This window comes from Thunnus albacares, chromosome 15 (genome assembly GCF_914725855.1).
Source record: "Thunnus albacares chromosome 15, fThuAlb1.1, whole genome shotgun sequence".
Classification (NCBI taxonomy): domain Eukaryota; kingdom Metazoa; phylum Chordata; class Actinopteri; order Scombriformes; family Scombridae; genus Thunnus; species Thunnus albacares.
The window spans coordinates 14,947,665-14,970,922 of NC_058120.1; the positions used below are offsets into that span (position 1 = coordinate 14,947,665).

Genomic DNA, 23,258 nt, shown 5'->3' on the forward strand with positions numbered 1-23,258 from the left:
ATTTTTCTAAACACTTGGGAAAGCACAACAACCTGTAAACAGTATCACATTATAAAGCTGTTGCGGCAAACGTTGTTACCTATATACACATCCAGCAAACACAGAGCAACATTAGCATTCATTTCTGTCCACCTGACAAATGCAAGACCAACATTCACTCTCCTTTTAGCTCTGTTTTGGTCTCCACCAACTCCTGAGGGAAAATCAGACTCTTTAGCTGCTAAATACTCAACCATGTTCAATTGTCAGCCGCTAACTTTTTCTGTCTGCTGTTTGATGGTGGACAGGTAGCGTATAGTGGGTTTATCAGAGCTTGTTTTTGCTTAAAATGGCTGCTTGCAGTGGCTTAAAAAAAAAAAAAAAACGCTGATGAGAACAGTATGTATTAACCAAATAATACATTTGTGGGCCATAAAAACCAAAACAAAACAAGTTACACGACACTCAAATGCTCTGTAGAGCTGGGTGATAATTCTCTGTGGGTTTGTCACTGTGATCAATGCCTTTCACATTACACATAGTACTTCGATCAATTGTTAATATAAAATATTGATAAGTGCAGCTTTAAGTATAGGTGATTTTTAATAAATAGGCTAAAACATGCAAAAACCTGTGGTATGGTCCTTTAACACTGTAATAGGCTAATTATTGACTAATAACAGACTCTGCCCTATATGTGGAACATATAGATCTGTTTTTCACACATGTGTCTGTCCCCTGTTACAGAGACACAGGGTTGAAACATAAATAAAACTGAGGGCTTCATGGAGCCATCCAGGTTGTATTATAAACAGATCAGAGTCTGGACAGCTCTTCCTCGGTGATTGCTGATAACAAAAGGTGACCTTAGTTCATGTGAGCTTCTGTTGGCTAAACTGTAAATAACAGCATTCCTGGCATGCCAAATGTTTCTACTGCCAATACCAATAAAAAAAAAAACTCATTTAAAACCAAAAAGGTTTATTCTTTTCCTCCCAATTTTGACCTGAAGCAAATAATCCTGTTCATAATTTAAACAATTTTCAACTGTCTGTAACACCTTGTAAATCTCAGATGTGTAAACTGCTGTATTAACTACACATTCAAATGACAGTAATTTAATTGACAAAGTGAAAGTGGTTTTGGCAGCTGAACGGCTCCAGGAAAATGAACAGGTTAATGTTCGACATGTACACCTGTGCATACACACAATATCAGCCTTTCATGTCATGGGATGACACCACAGGGGCTCTGAGTCTGGCATCCACAAAGAGGCAATATGTATATTTGTAAATGCATGTTTAATAGTGAAGTGAAGTGAGAACAGAGCATGTCCATGCTTCAGCACCCACACATAAACACAGTGTGTATGTGTGTGTGTGTGTGTGTGTGTGTATATATGTGTGCACCCCTCCCCAGCTGTTCCTTTGAGGGTCTGGATCAGACAGCTGTCCCTCTGGCCTGAACAGAGCTCACACTGTTCAGAAAAAGACATGCTCAGCACATTGTTCAGAGGTCTCTCTCCCTCTCTTTTTCTCTCTCTCTCTCAGCGGGGTTCTGTCAGGCAGGCCAAACAAAAGACGCTGGAAACACCCAACACTGGCACAGCCAGCCACAATGAGCATGGTAAATACACACACACACACACACACACACACACACACACACACACACAGGCAAAAAACTACCCTCCCTCCCTCTGCTTCAAAGCTAAAGGAACAAAAGTATTAGAGATGCAATTACTGATTATTTTATTTTTCAATCTAATAATTCAGTGAAAAGAAAATATAAAAGGACAAAAAAGGGAAAAGCTTCTCAAAGGTCCCACAACTGAACATGATGTCTTAAAGGTCCCATATTTTACAGTTTTCCAGTGTTTTATTTGAAGTCTTGATATCCATAAGAAGATATTTTTGTGGTTTAAAGTACCAAAAACCATCTCTATATAGTTTTACATCTCTCTTGTCTCTGGAGCTCTACCAAGAACAAGCTGTTTTGTGTCTGCTCAGTGCCCCTCTCTTCTGATTGGCTGACTGTTTTCTGAGTGACGCACGCCCAGGCCAACCACAGGTAACAGATTGTAGCCTACTGTAGCTACTGTAGGTAAAACCAGGGCTCTGGGTAAAACTCACTGGTAAATTGCAATAGTCACCACAGTGGATAATGTTATCCGACCTTTGGAAGGCTTTGCAATGACAAATTTGCTCCATGACATCCAGCAACTGCAGAGCATTTCCTCCGCAACTGTGTCTCCTCTGCTCTGCTCTGTGTGTGTGGAGGGGCTAAGCCCCGCCCCCAGTGAAACACAGAGAGCAGAGGAGAGGAGAGAAACTAGCGCTTACATAAATGACAGCAAAATGCAGTAGAGACACTCACACTAAGCTGAATTAAACAAATGCACATAAATTAGATAAATAACATAAATAAACATATTTTGTTTCTTTCAGGAGGGGCGGCAGGTCCACCCCTCCAAGGCAAACCCTGAGTGTATAGTTGTGACATCACAGCCTTATGGAAGTCAAAACCATTTAAAGACACAGTTTCTGAATACGGGCTACGTGCATTTCTCTGTAGGCTGAACGTTTTGTTACTTTCACAGTATTTATATAGCACCTAGACCTGCTTTATAATCAAAAATCAGAAATTAAAATCTCCCTTTCTACAATATGGGCCCTTGCTTGCTTAGTCTGTATAGCAGTCACAAAACCCCAGTTTTTTTCATTTTAAAATATCCAAGAGAAAAGCAACAGAGTCTTAAAAAGTTATGGACATTTCATTTTTAAAAAACCTATCAAATAACCAATTAATTGAATGATCATTTCAACACCAGAGCTAGTCTTTCATTGTTAAATTGAGCTTGAAATCAACTTGAAATTCAGAGTGTGATAAAATAAGCAAATAATATAATCCTGACATTAACAGACAGGGGGACTCACCCAAACCAGACGTGTAGATGGCCTTCACAGACTTCTTCATCTTGTACAGAACGCTGCGGTCCACATCTAGAGCCTGAAACAGACAGACAAAGAGGAAAAGAGTGAGAAGAGAAATGGGGGGGGGGGGGGGGGGGGGGAGAGATTTCATTCAATATCAGTCACTCAAAGTAGAGCGTTATTTTAATGAGAATATATTTTGAGTTGGAGATGCTGAGTCATTGTTTACCCTTCATGAGTTTGTGCTATTTGTCTATTTATCTGTCTGACAGACAATTCAGGGGGCTCCACTCTGTATGCTGAAAATCTATATCTAAACTAAACAATGTATTCTGATATAAAAGCCCTGTGATGATATAGTATATGACTTTTGAAAAGCTCACACTGTTCAGAGACTGTCGGAGATGTTGATTGAACTCTTTGGTCATTTTTGAGGCTGCAGTTTGTACTGTTGCTGTACTGAATTGAAGTGTTTGGTGTTCCTGCTTTTTAGTCCACGCCCTGAATGCATGCCTGCATGTGGTGGGTACTGTGTGTTTTTGTGAGTGTGTGTGTGTGTGTGTGTCTATGCCATCCACTCTGGCTGCAAGTAATGCATTATTCAGGGCAAAGCTAAGAATAGACCTGAGCTCCCTAGTCGGTTATTGTGTTAGTGTGTGTGCGCATGTGTGTGTATTTATTAGTATAACAGATTGCAGGACGAGTGCAGCGAGCATCTGATGTCCCCTACATGAAGGACAAATTTCCTGAGATGTGTATACACACACACACACACACACACACCTATGAATAACCAAACGCACACACACAGTCACGTATAGGCCTTTCCATGCATTGAGCCAAGACTGACTCACACACTAACCAGAACAAACACTCCAAGTCCAGCTGAGACAATGCACCACTGTACTAGTGATGAGTGAGGGAGTCTCTCAGGTGAGGGGGATTTGGGGGAAATTAGTTTTTTGGGACTTTATTAAGTATGTCCGCCCAACCGGACTAAAGCCGGCGCCACTTTTCTCTGCCCTGCTCCCCATCTGACTGACACATACAGTATCAGATCCCCCAGACCCTGTTAAAACAAAAACACACAATGGCTCCCATTCACCTGCAATACACATTCCAACACTGTGCACACACAGTCCTCATTTCAACACCACTAGATGTGGTGACAAAACATTAAATCCATAAATCAGTGCTTAATATCCAAGCTATGCGCCATTTTGCTATTGCAAAATGGAAGAACCGCTCAGTTTTCCCCAGGGTCATATTTCTCTCACACACACAGACACAGACACAGACACACACACACAGGCACACACACACATATACACACACACACAGGCACACACACACACAGACACACACATACACACACATACACACACGGAACAGAGAAAGAGACAGACAGAAGTGACTTTGAAAGAAAATGACAAGATAATTTAAGTGCCGCTGGTGGAGGGACGGGCGGAATAAAAGAAGGACACACAGGCTAACAGACAAGACAAGAGCAATGACAATGTGCTCTTTCACTCTTCTGTCTGGACTTGGCTGGGTGTTAATGGGGCCACCTACAGTATGAAGTGCAAAGAAGGAAGCCCAGACAGTCTGTTGGGGTATAGAGCTGTGAAGTGTGAGGGGCCGCCGGTTCTGCAAGTGTCTGCAAGTGTCTGCAAGTGTCTGCGTTCCCATTTCATGTTTTTCTTAAAACAACATCCTCAATGTTAAAAACTTTGTTAAAACAGAAACGTGGAACTCTCCCAAATAATGTAATGATCATATACATTTAGGTTGATGAGCACCAGTTTTTACTATGTCAACTGAGTTTCTGAGAAATCATGTTTTGTCCGTCATTTTGGCATAGGGGAAAGGTCTAAATATTACAATACCCATGAGGCTCGCCCACTGTTGCCATGGAGAAGAAGTCAGCGACCAAAACATTTTGTCATTGCAGTTGAGAACAAAATTTAATTTAAGCTGCAGACTGTGTTTTCAGTTTTCCTGAGGTTTTTCTGTCTATAGGCTTGTGAATTTTTGATCAAAGAAGCAGTCAGACATTGTCAAACACAGTAATTGAAGTTGTTCATCTTCTGTACTGATGATTTAACCAGAGGTGTTTAATGCCAGTCCAAGCCACATAAGTGCTCCATCTATGAATCACCAAAACTTGTCTATCAGAAAAAAATGAATGAGACTTTTATTTTCAGAACTGCGGACACCTGAAATAGCTCCTTCTACTTTATAACTTTAAATGGAAAGATGAAAGATGAGCAGGAAAAAATTCAAATTATGCAGGCAAAATGCTGCCTGATCAAGCTAAGAGTGAGATTGTCCACATATTTTAGATTTTATTGCACTTCAATGAGTGAGTGCTGTAAGATTTCAGTTTGTTTTGATAGGAAGAATATTTCGGGCAAATTTCAGATTTGTCATTTAGCTTATCAGAATAAAAAAAAACAGCTTTGTTGGGTTCTCTGGTGGCTTTGTGGTTACAATCCATCACTGTAATCAATGTTGCCTATTTGATCCAGATGGGGGATCTTTGTTGCATGTCACTCTCGCTACATTTCTTGTCATCTCTCTACTGTACATTTTTAAATAAAGGCAAAAAATGCCAAAACAAATCTTCCGCGAAATAAATCAATTTAAAAAGAGGCTCTATCTGTTGCCATCCATGTGACTGCATGAACTCAAAAGAAAGTAAAAAACAAAAACAAAAGAGACAGCAACAATAACTCAAATTCCTGTCAATTTAGTGATGGATCAGTGTGGCTGCAGTTTAAAATCTTGCCAGCAGTATGTGCTTCCAGCACACTATTTCCTTTGGCAAAGATCCTAACAGTGACAACAAAATACATTATTCAACTGAGAAATAAAAGCAAAGTAAGTTGCAGGAACAGACGCAGAGATGTGATCACCCAGCCGTGACCTCAATCTGACCTCTGAGAGACAGCCAATGGCATTGTGTAGCATTATTGTCACTGTCAACCTTTAATTGGTGCTACTAAAAACAAAAAGAAGCAAAAAGTGAAAAAATACAAATCACTCCTAATATATAATACTAATAAGAAACACATTTTTTTAAAATTGCAAACCTTTGCATTTCATCTAAATAAACTTCCAGACAACAGTGTTTGGTAAAACTAAAAAATGTCTTTTATCAGGGGAACTGTGCAAATTAAAAGTAGCCGACCAGAAGCTACTTGTTCCTCTGAGTAAATGTAGCACTCTCAGCGCTGCGGTTTTGGTTCCTTCAACTCCTGTTAAATGACTCATCTGTTACATATGCTATTATCCCATTAGCTCTGTCTGGCTCAGAGAGAGACTCTCCAACTGTAGCTCAGACCCCACACAGGCACGCATGCTGGTGAACAGGTCATTTTCAAAACAAAAGCAGACAAAAAGATTGAGAAAAATGCCATTTCACTACAAAGTGACACTACTCTGTCTACACCGCCAGACCAATCCAACCACACAGATACTTTTAAAAAGGGTAACTGGAGACGACCACTGAGTGTGTTTTCTTAGCAGAGCTGATACCACCATGGGCTCAGCTCTGAACATTAAATCTGATATGCTGGCGCCTGAGCTTCTGTAGAAGGCTTGATAGTGATTTTACAATGATTTCCTGTTAAACAAGAGATGTTTGTAATTCTTGAGGCCTAAACAGAATAATGGTTTAAGTAATTTTTAGTAATTCTTTTTTTCACTGCAAATATGTCAGCATGTTTATTTAACAAGAGTTGTGTTCAGACATTTCACAGTTTTAGTGTGTGCATGTAAATCTCTAGATTTTTATGGACATCACTTTGATCACACAACTGTATCACTCCTTTGCTTCAGATATGTAGCAAGTAATTCCAAAACGAGCCCATAAAATTTACTTGAAACTGCTACCATTTCTTTATGGGTTGTTTGATGTTGTGAATGGGTTTTGGCGTGCAGGAAGTGAGGTCAAACAAGGGTGAACAACTGAAGTCAAAGCATGTAACAGTGTTTAACAGTTGAGATGTGCAAAGAATCAATTAGACATCAGGCTGCCTGTGTAGGTTTAATTCATAATGTGCAAAGAGAACTGCAAAACTGTGTCTAGACATGTTTGACACAATACAGAAAGAGAAAAATGACTTTTTAAAGTGTCACTGCTGAGTTTAATAAACATATTACTAATGGGAAAATACAGTATGTAATAAAATGACGAGTTGAAATAAAGCGCCCTGACCAACTCAGCCGGGCTCTCTGGCAGTAGCGTGAATGTTGTTGTGGAGGAAGACAAGCCAAATGGACAAGAGATTTATAGCAATCTGTTCACTTTGTGACTAAAGCTTTCGGTGCATATGCTGCATCAACACAGTCAGATGGCAGTTCTGTGCTATAATGTAACAGCTTTAAAGCCTTTCATCAGCCACTTCCACACAAACTGCATTTCTTCACTGGTTCACGTTCAGATAAACTTGCTTTTGATTCAACTCCAGGAGCAACCTTACGATCCAAAATGCATCAACTTAATTTCTACAATCAGGGTTTGAAAACGGGTGTGAGAAAAAGTTATTAAACTATAATAATTAAACATTATCTGCATCCACAAATGTCACTTTATTACATGAGATGAGATGTAGCCGCTCTAAGAGTCAAACCTCAATCACTTTATTGTGACTAAAATGTCAACGTCTGCTGGCAGATCGGTAGATCTAAGCCCCTGTTTGACCTCCATATAACGTCAGTAATCAGCCTGTGAATCGATTTGACCAGCCAGAGCCTTACACGCATATCGACACGGACATCATAGCTCCCATCGACCCAAGGCCTCCCTCGCTCTCGCTCTCCCACGAACACACACACACACACACACACACACACACACACACTCGCGCAGTATCACGCTCCAGCAGGCCCTTTCAATCTGCAAAGAGTGGTCTGTCGGGGAAAGGGGCAAGACGAGCAGGGGGGACAGACAGGCGGGGTAATAAACCAATCCCAGCTGAACACAACAAACACACTGCCCTAAATCATTCACACTCTCACATGTACACACACACACACACACACACACACACACACACACCTCTTCAATCACTTTCACACATTTCCACTCTGATGTGCTCTCCAGGGTTGAGAGAAGTGACTCTTCACTGAGCACCAGGCCACCCTTTGTGCGAGCCCTCTTGTCTGTAGCACAGGCCGCTCTAAAATTAGACTGTTTTAACCCAAAAACTATTCACACAGCGAGAGGGGAATTCCACTGCCCTGTAGCCTTTCAAACAACTCAGGATCAGAGCTGAATCCTCGCACAATAGACCCAGCCTCCGAAGCTGAAGCTGCTTCACAAGCACACTTCATATGACATTACTGCAATGTCAGCGTTTCTCCTGATAGCAGCTCATAGAGGCTCTTTTCTCCCGCCCTGGCGCTAACCGCACCGGCCTGAGCAGGAGGAGGAAGCCAAACTGAATTGAATTAATCCTCGTCTTAATGCATGACATCATCACCGCCATCATCATCATCATCACCGTGATTACAATTGGGCACCATCTGCTGCGAGCCAATCTGCACAGACTATCACAACACGGCTGGGTCACGGGGGTTGTTGCCACGGTGATCCATTCAGTCATGGTCGTGCATTTCCTGAGTTGTAGAGTACCATGTGTCAGGTTACTGATCTCTGTGAGCAGAGTCTAGATAGATAGTGTCTAATGTGTGTTCAGACGCAGATAGAGAAGAGAAAGGAGATACTGTAAACCTAATTAATGTTGAGGAAATTCAACTCGCTCACAGTATGAAGGTCGGTGGGAGCAAATAATCTTCCCAACCGAGAGTCTACAGTCATGCTAATAGTTGTGCAAGTCTGTACTGTAATATCAGCTAACATGCTCACAAAGAGAACACTAACATACCAATGCTGAGCAGGTATAATGTTCATCATGTTCATGTCATCTTAGTTTAGCATGTTAGCATGGTAGCATTTGCCAATTAGCACTATACACAGACTACAGCTGAGGTTGATGGGATTACTATTTGCAGGTATTTGGTCAAAAAGCTGTAAAAAGTATGGGACAAACTGACATTTTGACCTAACGGTGACCCTAGATGAAAAGTCTGTACCAATTTTCTTGGCAATCCATCCAATAGTTGTCAAGATAGATATATACACAGTATATATATGACAGACGACACCGACAATGCCAACCCTAAAGTCACACCGCTAGTATGGCTACAAAGGATTTCCCAGATCCGGGCTTCACACCTGCTTATTGTTGGCCTCGGAGTTAACACAACCATCTTTTGGGAAAATAAAAACAGTACAAGCAGAGTAGAGCCCCAGAATAGGTGATCATCATTGTTGGTATAAACTGACTGCGGTCACGAGGCAAAGCTCTGCTATGCAAGCACAAAGTTCGACAACAAGAACCCAAACCAGAACTAATAAATCCAATGTGTTTGGCCCAGTGTTTGCCAAGGTCTTCAAAACCAAAACAAGGAGGGGATATTAGCAAAGGGGGGGGGGGGGGTTTAGTGTGTATTCTCATAATGCAACCATTGTCCACTTTCTGAGTCGTTCACATTAAATATTGAAGTCCCTTTATTCCTCTACTATGCCAGATGAATGCAAAGCAAATTCTGGATACAAAGCAAGGCAGTGCAATTTGTTTTGGATTAGTTTCCTAAAACAAAAAAAATATATATTTTTAGACTGTAATATGCTTGTGAAACAATCTGGTTTTCACTAAAAAGCAATTTTCTGGATTATCTTTACAACATGAATCATATTCATTTGAAGTTTTTTTTTTTGAAATAACAATCTGGTCTTCCTAAGTAACAAAGGGAATTTTAGGCACTGGTTCCTGAGACTAATATGTGAGCTACTGTGAACAGAAAGAGCTCACATTTACATCAACGCAGAGGGACATAGAGGAGGAGGGTAAGGCGCCACTGACTACAACAAAAGTGAGTCCAGCGAACAAGTCTGTTTTAACTGGCGCTCTCCTCCTCTTTGTCCGCCATCTGAAGAAGAAAGGCATTCCTGGATGATTGCATGCTGGAGTGACTGACAGACAAGACAGAGACCCAGCCCCATTGTTTCTGCCGTTTAACTATCTGCTGATGACAGCATGTCTGCTCGGCAAGACGCTGTCCCGCTTTTCTCAGAGGCCCCATCATGATACAACGCACACATGTCCAATTTTGACTAAACACAATCCAAGCAATCCTCCCCGTCTGTAGTATTACTATCGTCATCACCGCACACTTCTTTAAATCTCAGACAGACACACACATCTGGGTTATGTCTGGTGACGCTTTATAACATGTCTACTAACCTCGCCTAACCCTTTAAGCCTTCCCCCTGCGACAGTCATGCGAGGAAACCGTCTGCCACATACTGTGGAAATCAGGCAATAAGAAGGCAGCAGTCTGGGTTGTAATTATCCAATTTATTTGTTGCATGTGTGGGTACATTATCCGTGATGTCAGTGGTCGGTTTTAATCCGAGTTTTATTGAGGTACCAGATGTTACACGATAAAACCAAACAAACTTCACTCCTCAAAGAAAACTACTAAAACTTCTAAGGGTGTGTTGAAAGGGATAGTGCTTATATAGCTCACACATACTGAAACAAAATACCCAAGCATGCCTGGTTTTGATGTGCAAATCCTGGGCAAGACTTGACATCACGTTAATCCTATTAATTTCACCAATGTGGTTACTGTTTAGAGAGGCAGCGAAAAGTGAAACTGCGTCTCTCAGTGAGACAGATCTAATATATTTTCCTTGTGATTTTCACATCAAAAAGCAGCCACTGACGGTGGCACATCCACAATATCCGTCCTTTAGATATGAGTCACTTCGCAATATTACAATTGAGCTGTGATATTTCCATAAAAAGCCAAATGACATCTGAGTAAAAGCAGCAGATCTGACCACCACCAACATATCATGATACGTTGAGTTGTTATGTGTATATGGGGTCAAATCCTTTCTACAGTGGTTTGGTTGTAAAGTCGTCAGTCTGTTTAAAAATAAATAAATAAATAAATCAGATCATCAAACATCTGAGAATTGGGGGGGCTGCATCCAAAAATGTTTGTAACTATCCTTGAGCTGCAACAATTTGTCCATTAAACGATTAGTTGGCAACTACGAAGTTAATTGCAATCGATTAATCATTGAGTCATTTTTTCAGGGGGGAAAAAAAAGTCCAAATTCTCTGGTTCCAGCTTCTCAAATGTGAATATTTTCTGGTTTTTACAGTCCTCTATGAGAGTAAACTGAATATATTTGGGTTGTTTGATGATGTCACCTTTGGCTTTGGGAAAGAGTGACATATTTCACAGCCCTCAACTACCCCATTTCACATAAAAATCGGCCAGGTCTCTTTTTCTTTCTCTATTTTTAATCACTTTTCTGAAATACAAACGAGTGCAACACAATGAATGCCTTTGGGGACACTGATCAAAAACAGAATAGGCCATTTAAACAATTCATCAAGTCTCACCCCTCCCTATGACAGCAGGCTTTTCACCCCGACTCTAGTTTAGGCCATTTAAAAACAGGTGTAAACACTTTTGCCAATAAACATGGTTGGACAACACTTCGTATGAACTAGTTTCAAGCATACCTCAGCTTTAAAGACACAATCCACTACTGGGACTGTCACAGTCGTTGCCCCCCCCCCCACCCGCCATACCTCCTCCCTCTTGCAGCACGTGGCATCACTGTGGGGTGTTAACAGGGAGGACAAATATACCAGCATGAAATGCTGTAATGAAATGCCGGTGTGAACAGTTGGTGTAATACGCCACAATTCTGCTCTCCTCTATGGCTGCCAAAGGTTTCGTTAGGTCATCTCAAAGCACTCAATAGAGAATTTCCTTGTAGAAAAATAAATAAAACATCACATCTTTGGCAGGCATTCATGTCCACTACTTTAAAGAATGAGACATGTCAGCTTTTATGCAGGTGTGGCATTAAAGCGGTCACTTGGTCCAGTGTGTTTTCTGCTGGCGAGCTCAAGGCCGGACACAGAGCTGCCGTCCACAGTTCCACATGTGGCACAGTCAGGGTAAACACAGGAAGGGCACTTGCTTTCTACCTCAACATCCTCGGAGGAAAAGCTGTGACTCATTCAAAACATATGTCAAATATACAGTTCAGCCCTGCAGGCCTGGAATTATCCTGCAGACATTAAAGAGAAGGCAGATCCCTGAGGAAGCTGTGCTCAAGTCAAGCTGTTCACTGAAGTTTATGTACTACAAACGGTTGTGTTATCGAGCTCTCTGACTATGGCAGCTGTAAGATCGACTTAAGTACAGTCTCGATTTTGAATCCACTCAGTGGTGCCAAAACTACAAATCCACTGTAAAAAAAAAAAAAAAAAAAAAAATCTGAAAACACCCTTTCAAGTGTTTCATTCACAACTTCTCTCCATGCTGAGTGAGTAAAGTCAATATTTGGATAAAGTGGGTTCCATCAAGCCGACCGCTAACAGGCCATGGTTGCAGGGTTTCTCTGTTCTCCCAGACAGCTGAGATGTGTGTAGTCGGCCTGCCCCGGGGCAGAATGGAAAACTCCAGGCTGCAAGTGCAGTGGGAGTGTAGGACGCAGAGAAAGGGAGGAGGTGGAGAGTGCTTTTTACTATGTCATAAGACATGCTCATTAACACACACACACATTATGACAAATGCTGAAGTACACGCCACCACAAAGCTACTGAAATCTTACACTATGAGTCAATATCCACCAGAGATGATCATAAACCCGGGAGAACCCAAAACCACTTTCAAACTGATATTAAAACCTCTCTTGTGGGACTTATGAGCTTAGAGTCTCAATGCTAGCAACCTGAATGTGTCCTTCCACCGTTTTACAGAGACCCTTGAGCAAGTTTTCTGTACAGGTCTTTTTCAGCCTGACTGCAAGTTATTCAAACATCTCATCTACCTTCTGGTATTTTAGCACCGGGACACTTGGTGCTTTACAGCTCCTCAGTGTCAGCACTACAAAGACAACTGCTGGACCAGGGCCTTAACCACAAGCTGCCAGAACTCACACTGGGATGACAACATCAACTGCAGAGCTTAAAGTGTTAGAGAAAACAAACTTTCATGTTAACTGCTGAGGCGTTGTTCAGGGTGCTTTACGTTTTACTAGGCGAGAGAACCGGGCAGAACTTTTGTTTCCGTTTGGTTTTCTCACACAGCTGTACTGCCGCTTGTTCCACATGTTCTGGTGTAGATATTTCAGTAGAAATGGTTTTAACTGTGTCCTGTCAGAGGAATCCCCTTGCTAGCAGACTTATCAAAGCATTACACATAAACCCAACAAAGTGTTAAGTTTAATGCCGTGTTAATTGTTGTCCTCAGGTGAAGATTGAATTTCTTCACACATGATCAAAGGACTTTCAAGTGGGTTAATGTAAGGAGTAAGCACATGAGCAGACTTCAATCAATCACATCTGTCAGGCTATGAAACTCTCTGGGTAAAAAGTCATTGTAGACCTGACGGCACCATGTTTAAAACCTGTTAAAATGGTGTGCCCAACCTTGAGGAGTGTATTTAATGAAGTTTATAAAGTAGCAGGAGGCTGATAAAAAACTAGTTTGAAGGAGGGGCTGGTAAATAAGGACCAAATGTGCTGCGTTTTGAGGAGGGAAAAACTGACTTCACCTTGGAGTTTCTCTTTGGCTCTTTCATATAGTCGTATGTTGTTAACCTCATGGTGTCAGAGTAGAAGCGGAGCCAGAGGCAAAGTGCCCAACAGTTACCACAAGGTTCTGATGATTCCTGAGAGAGACAGAGGGAAAATTACCTGCTTTCTCCTGGAAAGCGCTGCAGTGAAACGAGTCCCTTTGAACTCCACTGGGAACATAAGACTTGAAAAGAGTTCCACTTGACCTGAACCCAGCCTTTTGAAGAAACCGAGACAATCTGACAGATCTCAGACTTCAGGAGAACCCCCACAAACAGCCTCCACATATAAAACTTTCTGCATGGGTAAAATTAGAGCGGGTATCATTTCAAATACGTTTTTGGTTTAATGAATGAAAAATGTCCATCAAAAGAGCCAAAGGTGACTCCTTTGAATTACTTGTTTTGTTTAACAAAGAGTCAAACACCTAGAAGGTATTTAATTTACAGTAATATAAAAAAGCAAATATCTGCAAATCCCCACAATTGAGGAGCTCGAACTAGCCAATGTTTGGCATTTTTGCTTGATAAATGATCTAATTATAAAAATTTCTGTTGATCAACAAATCTTTGAATCGACTAATTGTTTTGGCACTACACGACACAATCTTGTATTACCAAACATTAAAAAAAGAAGACCAAAAGGTAGCAAAACCCACAACATATTCAAACAAAATACCTTGACTCAACTGTCTAATTGCGGTATCTGATTTTGTTTGGCTTGTCAAAAGTCATCTGACTAAAACTCCCTCAAGAGCCTCCAAGGAGTTCATGTTAAAACATTCCACCAACAGAGAAGAAGTCTTGGGTCGACTCTGAGTGAAAGTGACAGCAGGACAACACAACTGTGAGGATTCACCCCTCCCACCCCACACTGGCCCCAAGCAGAGCAGAGTGGCCAGGACTACAAATCAATAGCGGAGTTCATTAATGAAGAGGCAAGGCCTGTCTGGGAACAATAGCAATCAACAGGAGCCGTCTCGGGCAATCTGGGCGAGGACACTATGATGGATGAGAAGAGCTTTATGTTCCCCTTTACCCCCTGTGCCCCTAGTGTCCAACCCCCTAACCTCTACGTAGGACAGCGAGCAGCCAGTCTCCCCTTCAACCTCAATCCCCTTCCTCATGCCAGACTGAGAATTTCAAACATAATTTCTCCTCCAAACCACTTGGACCTACCAGGCCTGACAATGGCCAACAGGCTCCACACAAAAGGTAATCAATTCACTACCAAGCCTCAATACACGCACACACAATGAGGTGAATAAAAGTGTGACAAACCATATCACGTCTGAACAGTCAAAACCCATTGGGGGGGATAAACGAGATCATGGCTTTGAATCGATTGGGACAGGACCGTGACCTCCGCCCCTGGTAGATCCATGGGGAGGGCTGCTGCATCATAATGAGGTCCTGGCTAGAGCCTGTCTCAGGATGATAACACAACCCCTGGTCTACCAGACCCCAGAGGCTGGAGAGACACCTCTCATTTCAAACAAAGATCCCTTAGGACACATTGAGGTCACATAGAAGATGCGAGCTGAACTGTTTGGTACAAAATATACAAAGATACAAAATTATACAAAATAACTCCAGTCTTATTAATCTAATAAAGTCTAATTACTGTCTCGTCTTGGCACTTACAACAAATTCAAAAGTGCAACTTGGAAGTACAAGGTGCCAAAAAACTTTCAGTCATAATGATCAGAGTTGCTCCGCCAATAAGCTGTCTACGGAGGCAGTCACAGAGCCGGATCGACTGTGTGTGTAAAAGGGACAGCCAGCACGGTGGAACAGGGAGCTGACGCTGCTGTGTTACATGTCACGCCTCTGAATCCAGAACGCTGGCATGCTATGTATAAGCACACATGAGGGTGGCATTCGGCCGGCTTTCTTTGGTTCAGTGTAAAAAAAGCAAAGGCGGCTTAATGACAGATCTTTTTTGCGTCTACAATGCGGGATATCTGTATAAAAGAGCCTAAAGACTAAAAAAACCTGTGCAGTTTGGCGGAAACAAGTTTTATTGGTGGTTAGTCCAGACTTTGTAGGTTTCTGCTAGTCTTCAGCTTTGTCTCAAGCTTAACTAGACCGTAGAGGACACAGGACTCAAGCTAAAAGTGGTTGAGCCCCTCTATAATATTCTGGTGCACCCTTGTGCAAGACCAAAATGATGACAACTCTATGAAGAACTTGCTCATCGTTCTACAACGCCTGGTACAGGTAAAGAAAGGAAACTCATCTACAATAGAAAAACCAAGAGTTTTCACTAAGGATTTGTACGAATGAATGAAGTTGGCTTTGCTTCAATGTATTTGGCCTACTCTGATGCATTAACTACAGTAAGGCAAAGCCAAGGGACAGTGTGGACAGGGGATGTGGAGTTTGGGTGAAGGCAGAAGCCAGGACTGCACTGATCCTGCCAGAAATCCCTTTTCAAATTATAGGGAGCATTAAGCTTCTTAGGTGGTATACTCAAGACTGGCCAGAGTGGCTGGGGGGTATGGTTTGCTCACTTGGGCCAGACTACACATTTAGGCCATGTGTGCGAGTGCTTGTCGATCCACCCGTGTGTTTCTAAAGCTATTAGATGTGGATTGTCCCTGCATCGATAATCCTACTGACTGAAGCCTTGTTAAAACTTTCCTCCAGGCCACCTGTTCCGGGGGGGGAGGGCGGGGGGCAGCTGTTGTCCCCGGCCAGGCCACAGCCGTTCCCGCCAGCCATGCCTGGAATGAGGGGAGGAATCTGGGCTGAAGAAGGCCAGGCCTTTCGTTGGCCCGGGAACAACTCCAGCATCAACACAAGCTGACAGACTGACACATGGGGAAGAGTTACGAGAGCACACTTGCCTTTGGATGTTAACACATCAGCCATAAATCATTGCACTCTAAATGAGACGTTTCGGCACAAAGCAGTAGTAGAGAGTAAGTGTCTTATACTGCAACAACCGGTTATGCAAAGACAGAGCAGAATATCCAGTAAGTCAGCTGGAAATTAAATAAGATATCATCTTGTGTTAACAGAAAATAAGGGTTAGAGTCAAGTCAAAGCATGTAAAAACAAAAACAACTTGTGGCCTGAAATTAAGCTTAGAGGTGCCATAAAGGGATAAAAGACTAAACACACTCAAAGCAAGCACTAAACTGTTTTTTTAATTCATTCATTGAGAATCTACTTGCCATTTTACAAGCCTCATTATCTTGTTATACACCGACATCAGGAAAGCTAGGGACAGTCTTTGAGAAGCAGACTGAAGGCTGGTAAAGCCTTCACAGCCAGTGCCAACAGTTGCCTATGCGTGCTGTGAATACCATCGCCATTCCCAGAGGTACTCCCCAGTAATCTCTCTACAAAATCAAGCAGCAAGGCAACGTGCCTTACCAGCACATAGCTGGCATACCAGTGTGATGGACTTCTGTTGGACGAAATAATAGCCAGATGGAAGACTAATGACGCTAGCCTTCAGGACCGAGTCAGACCGCCCCCAACCCTCCTCAACACCAGTAATGGCCCATGAAAAGCTGACTTGGCTATAAATAACCGTTATTCATCCGAGAAAAATGAATAAAGTGGACAAAGGGATATGGGACAGAGAGAGAGGCCTAGTGGGTGGGTGGGTTTCTGGCACTATATACTGTAGAGGACACATGCCATGCCTCTCTTTAGATACAGGCCTACAATCACTGCAGCACTGGACTGCAGGATGGTTATTTGGACTAAAGCGACACACAAGTTCCTATATTGCTTTTATAATATTCATGTCTCTTAAGATGATATATAATCATGCAACTTTAGATAGGAAACCAATAAGATGTCACCAGTGCCATGTTCTCAAGAAATCAAATGTCTTAAGTTTTGATAATTTCACTAAATTTGCTAATGTTAAACTTATGCATAAATGATCAGCCTCATAGTGTGCTCAGCGACACGGTAAATCCCCTCAGAGTTTAACTCAGGGTGCATAAGTGAGGAAACACGCCCTTTAGTAAAACCTCCTTTGGAGAGACATTTATCTCTTTAGGGGATCAATTTGTTAAACTATCTTCCCAAAGAACTAAAAGGGGATCATGATAAACTCAAGTCTATTAACTTTAATGATTTTTTGTGTGCTGACTTGTTTTCCTATTCATTGTGAGTATTTGTATAAAAGACTCATCTAGGGACAATGAGCTTAGGTTATGAATGATGTGGTATGTGGCATTAGTTTATGTTATCAAGAGGCTGGCTGAGAACATCAAGTGTGGGACATTACTTATGGCTCTAGAGGGTTAGGAACGACTGGGGGATATTTGTATTTATCAATCAATCCATCAAACTTTATTTGTACGGCGCCTTTCTTATAGATTACACAAAAATACATAAAATGTCTTAGACTGCATAACAAGAAAGAACTCTACCTGTCAAGCAACTAACTGTAAATTACAAAGCAGCTATAATGTCATGAAACATGTTGCGTCTCTGTCTGTGAAACTGTGTGCAGATCTTGAACGTCAAGTAGTGATGGTTGTTTTGCAGCCACAAGCCCTGATACTCAGCAATCTTTCACAGTCTACTGTATGAGTAAGACCCGTTTCTGACTCATTGTATGCATTTAACGCTTAGAAAGGCCTGTTGATGTAATACACAGTGGTCCTAATAACTGATCCACTCTGCAAGAGAATTAATAATCCGTTACAGCTTTAGATGCCAGTCACAACTCCTCAATGAGCCATTAGAGCAATACTGCAATATTATACAAATATACCTGCCTGAACTAGAAGTTGATGCACTTGAGATTTGTTCAAGGACTGAACTCTATTGATTGCATCATTTTTGTCTCTCTCTGCCTGGCAAGATTCAGTAACTGGAGCATAAAAACAGTCACAGGTGCAAAAAATAGAACCGAGACGACTAAAATGTGTGCCAGTTCTGGCCTCAGACAGACATCCTGCAGACATCCTCGTAGGTTTTTCTTGGGTGAGACAAAAGCACAGGAGCATTTTCACCAAGATCAATACTTAACACAGAGGTCAGTTCAGCCCTCAGGGCTAATGCCTCCTTCAAATGGAGCTTGTGAGGTCATGTTTTTGACACAGAAAATTGAGTACACAATAGGCTTTGTGTTAAAGTGGTTTACCTCACGAAAACACTGTTCTGTTGTTCTGCAGATGACAAAATTTTTTTGGTTGTTTTTCCTTTGAAAAAATGAAGAATAAGCTTGTTTCCTGCATTTCAACCTCAAACTATAAAAGAGTAATTAACAAGATAACTAAGTTGTACAAGCTCTGCTATTTCTAAAAATGTAGGCAGAAGTCACAACTCATGAACTCAAGAGCAATTAGAAATCTCCACTTACAAATGTATGAATACCTTAACAGTGGAAGATTTGAATTGTCTCTTGAAGGCACCATAAATGCTGGTGTTCTGCCTGAAAGTCATTTATTTCCAGGTACTAATAAAAATACACTGACCTGTCAACTCTGTAATAATTAAAAAGTCACTTCAAATCATGAAATCAATACATAAACATAAATTATCAGGCAAATTTATTATTGTCTGGTCTTGATTGTAGCATTAACAGTGTACTAGAGAAGTCAACACTTGCCACACAGATCATTTTGAATGAAACTGTGAAAGAAAACCCGGATAAAGTGTGGACTCTGGTCTTCCCAGAGGAAAGTCAACACAAGTGTGGAGGAAGAAAAGCCATGCTTTACAGGAGCACAAAGGGAGGGTCATGACACAAAGCTTAACATCCTCTTACTGGATAAACAGGTTTTTATTGCTGTGGTTTTACCAACACGCACACACACAGACACACACATACGCAAGCTCTCTGAATGCCCTCTAATAGCCAGCAGTTTAAGACCACTAGCCTAATTAAGATTGTGTCAGATGCAATTAAGTTTAGAAAGAAATAATTGCACAATATTGTACACTCATTTACGTAAACCCTCTGAGTGCTTGAGTCTCTTCTCCTGTTAATGTGTTTAACCTCTTCCACTCCCCCCTCCCTACCATAGACCGATTTTTGTCTGTTTGGGGGGGCAGGGGATCTTTAGGGAGAGATAGCAGGTCAACAGTATATGCCACATAAAACTGGTGTGCGTCATCTGAGAGCTGGGAACCTGAAGATTAATTTGAGGTGTAGCTCAAGTGTATCAAGTTTTTCCTGGTCATAAATCTGTAATACACATTGTGTTTTGGTTAGGAGCCTATTAAAATTTTGAAAGTTATAAGGCAGTAGTGTATAAGGTGTATAGTGTATAAGGCCTTAGAACATTATGATGGAAGTATATGATGGCCATTCTCATCCTCAATTATGTCTCATAAGTTGTTGCAGCAATTTTTGAGTTGATACCATTTGTTACACATATTTGGTGCAAAATTTAACCAGTTTTGACCACTCGAGAATTGATAAAAATGGTCAAAAATCCATCCAAAATACCAAATTAAGACACCAAGACCTTGAGGAACACTATGGAAAAATTAATGCTGTGATTTTTTTGAAGAGTTGCATTTTTTGGCAATTGGATGGCAAGCACTTCTGTTCTGGAAATTGCTCAGAAACCCTCTTATTGTCAATATACCCAGGAAAGCCATACATCCTCTGAATGCCCCAGGTCTCTCATTTGTAAAGTTTCATGAAGCTGTGACCTCATCGTAGAGAATCATAGAGATGAAATGGCTACTGTGGGGACTAACATCATCACACATGAGTACAGCTGGGCTCTTTGAATCCACAAGAGTCTCAGCTTTCCAGTCATACCCAATTGATGCAATTCCAAGACTGTTTAAGGACCCCAGTATGCAGAAATATTCAAATACACCATGTTTGGTATAAATAACACATTTATACAAAAAAACCTGCATGGTTTTTGCCCAAAACTGCATGGGATTGGCATAAAGTGGGCTTGTCTGTAAAGGGGAGACTTGTGGGTTTCCATAGAACCCATTTCCATTCAGATATCTTGGGGTGAGAGGTCAAGGGACCTCTTTGAAAATGGCCATGCCAGTTTTTCACTCGCCAGAATTTAGCCTAACTTTGGAGCATTATTTAGCCCCCTTCCCAACAAGCTAGCATGACATGAGTGGTACCAATGGATGCCTTAGGTCATCTAGTTCATATGCTACCAATATCTTCTAGTTTTAAAACTGAGCCCAACACAACCTCTGAAAGACTAATGGCCAAGGACGCTGGTGTCCTTGTGGAGTTTAAGAAGTTAAAGGTTTCCTATAAACAACAAGACACAGAGGTCAACTTTAAGTGCGACAGCTATTCTGCGCAAGTGGAACCTCGATTTGGAAACACAGAACATTGGATGTGATCCATTTCATACAGACAAGATAAGATAGTATGAGGGAGAAGCATACGGGAACGAGGAAAACCTTTACTAGAGAGACCTATAAACGGCCTAAACAGTCACCAAAGACAGCACTGCTGATTTGCCAAAAATACAGTTAATACAGTTTTGCCATTTGTTCTACATCATTAACAACATTTTGAAGCAGACTGAAAACCTTCCTGTTTTCCTGTGGATTTGATTAGTTTTAATGTGTCTGATTGTTCTACTTGTTTGCCTACATTCATGTGTATATGTATAATCTCTATATGTTTTTATTTATGTGAAGCACATTAAATCTCCCCTGGAATGAAATGCACTATATAAATATTTGTTTGCTAAGATTTTAAAGTAACCATATCATATTACAATACATGCCAGGAATATGACAGGAAATTAATCATTTTTGCACAATAAATAATATAGTTAATGAGAGAATACTTTTTTCCATCATGTAGTAGCTCTGCACTCCTACATTATTAAAGCTGCACTATAGAGTGCAATGAAAATCATTCTGTACTTGTGTTTGTAAACATATCTACTAGAGTATACTATCAATATCAATACTAGACTCGTGGTTGAACGTTTTTTGGATCTTATATCTCACAGTTTCCGCATAAACTTACATAGACCTGTGTGTCTAACTGTCATTCAAATATTCGCACACTATGCCAAAAATGGTTATAATACATCTTTTTAAACAGATAGCATCTCCATATATAGAATATGTTAAGTAGGACCAAACAAGATTGAAGTCAGCAACAAAAGAGACATCTCACTATCAAAACTCATAGGTGCCAGTTCACAAAACTGAAGACACCTTTGGAAATGATACGTCGGCTCACTGTAGCGTTACAGAACACTCTGCTACTAGGATCAGTCTGTCCTCAACTGTCTGATCAAGGGTAAAAACTAAAAAGAGAGGATTCATATAACAAACTGCTGATCCAGAGAAGGACGAAACCAGCAAAAAGCTTCAAACTCAGCATAATGCTGAAAACAGCAAAGTCTGATATTCCTATTTTCATTTGATGGTCATGAATATACAGTATGTGGGTGTGTTTTGATACTCAGGGGTGAAATCTGATTTTAAAAGGTGACTTAAAATTTGCCGAGACAAATATGAACAAAAAAAAAAAAAAAAGCACATTGTTAAATTTTAAAATATGCACGCGACTTGCGGATGCCGTGTACACACATATATGTAAATGTGTTTTTGTTTGTGTGCGTGTGTTTGAGATTCCAGGCAGGCCGGCGGACAATAAGTGGAAGTGTTCCCCGTCCACTGCAGTGTTTAATTAGTCAAACAGACCAAAGTGAGCGGGGTCTTGTTGTGCCAACAATAAGGCCTTGTGTTCTCTGAGCCAGAGCGCTGGGAGGTCAATGTGAAACAACAACACGCTACTCCACATCTCTGGAACAACAATTCAGCAGCTTCAACAGCAAAACTCTCAAACAAAGTTGCTGAATTAGATTCTCAACCCGACAATTCAACCTCACAAGCCAGCAATTACTGCTGACCTACTATTTAAAAACAGTAAAATCTACACATGGATTTGCTTACTCCTACCAAAAAGAAAGAAAAACACATTCCACTCTATGAGATGCTGAAATCATTCCCAAAAGCAGATTAATTGCCATTTCAAAACCGCCAGCAGCAGGAAAGGTTTGAATGAAACAGTGCGTAGAAAGGTGTCTGGTGCTAAATTGAAGCACCTGTCAGCCTGAGCAGGTGTATGTCTGGCTGGCTGGCTCAGTCTACTCCATAAACACAGGTTGAAAATAAAGCCACAACCCTCACTAAGGTGTGGAGGATCAGGCAGCTTAAGATGAAGTTGACACTCAGCCCAGATGTGGATTAGCTGAGTAAAACTGACATTAGAAGCCAATGAATTATCTCGTCGCTGCACATCTTTTTTACACATCCAGACGTCTATTTTTACAATTAAAAAAAAAAAGGTGTTCACAAAAACGTCTGTCACGACTCCATTTGGACGGCAAGGAAAACTTTTCCTCAGCAAAGTCAGGAAGGAAAGATCCATCCCCCCCAACCTCCCCCCCTCACCCGCCCACCCCCCGCATCACGTCATCTAATGTCTTCCAAGCGTACCCTAACTTACAGAGCAGAGACACACTAACACACATACACACGGCGGTGCTCATGTGGGAAATTCTATTTTTACCATCAGGCAGGGCGAGGCTCTGCCAGGGAGCACACAAAGTAGGGAAACTATAACAAGAGAGGGAGGGAGGGAGGCTGCGGAGGGCTGACAGGGAACAAAGCGGAAGTGTCCTTCCTCCTGATGACCTGCAAGTTAAAGGAAGAACACAAAGTGCTCTCTG

General features: G+C 41.4%; 1 protein-coding gene across 3 annotated transcripts in view; it reads right to left on the reverse strand.

The window, feature by feature from the left end:
- Positions 1-23,258, reverse strand: part of asap2a (ArfGAP with SH3 domain, ankyrin repeat and PH domain 2a) — a 61,911-nt gene that overhangs the window by 37,208 nt on the left and 1,445 nt on the right. For all 3 annotated transcript variants that reach the window (XM_044374105.1, XM_044374103.1, XM_044374102.1), the window contains exon 2: positions 2,916-2,988. In XM_044374105.1, the coding sequence (XP_044230040.1) occupies positions 2,916-2,988 (73 nt within the window). The remainder of the gene's footprint in view (positions 1-2,915; positions 2,989-23,258) is intronic.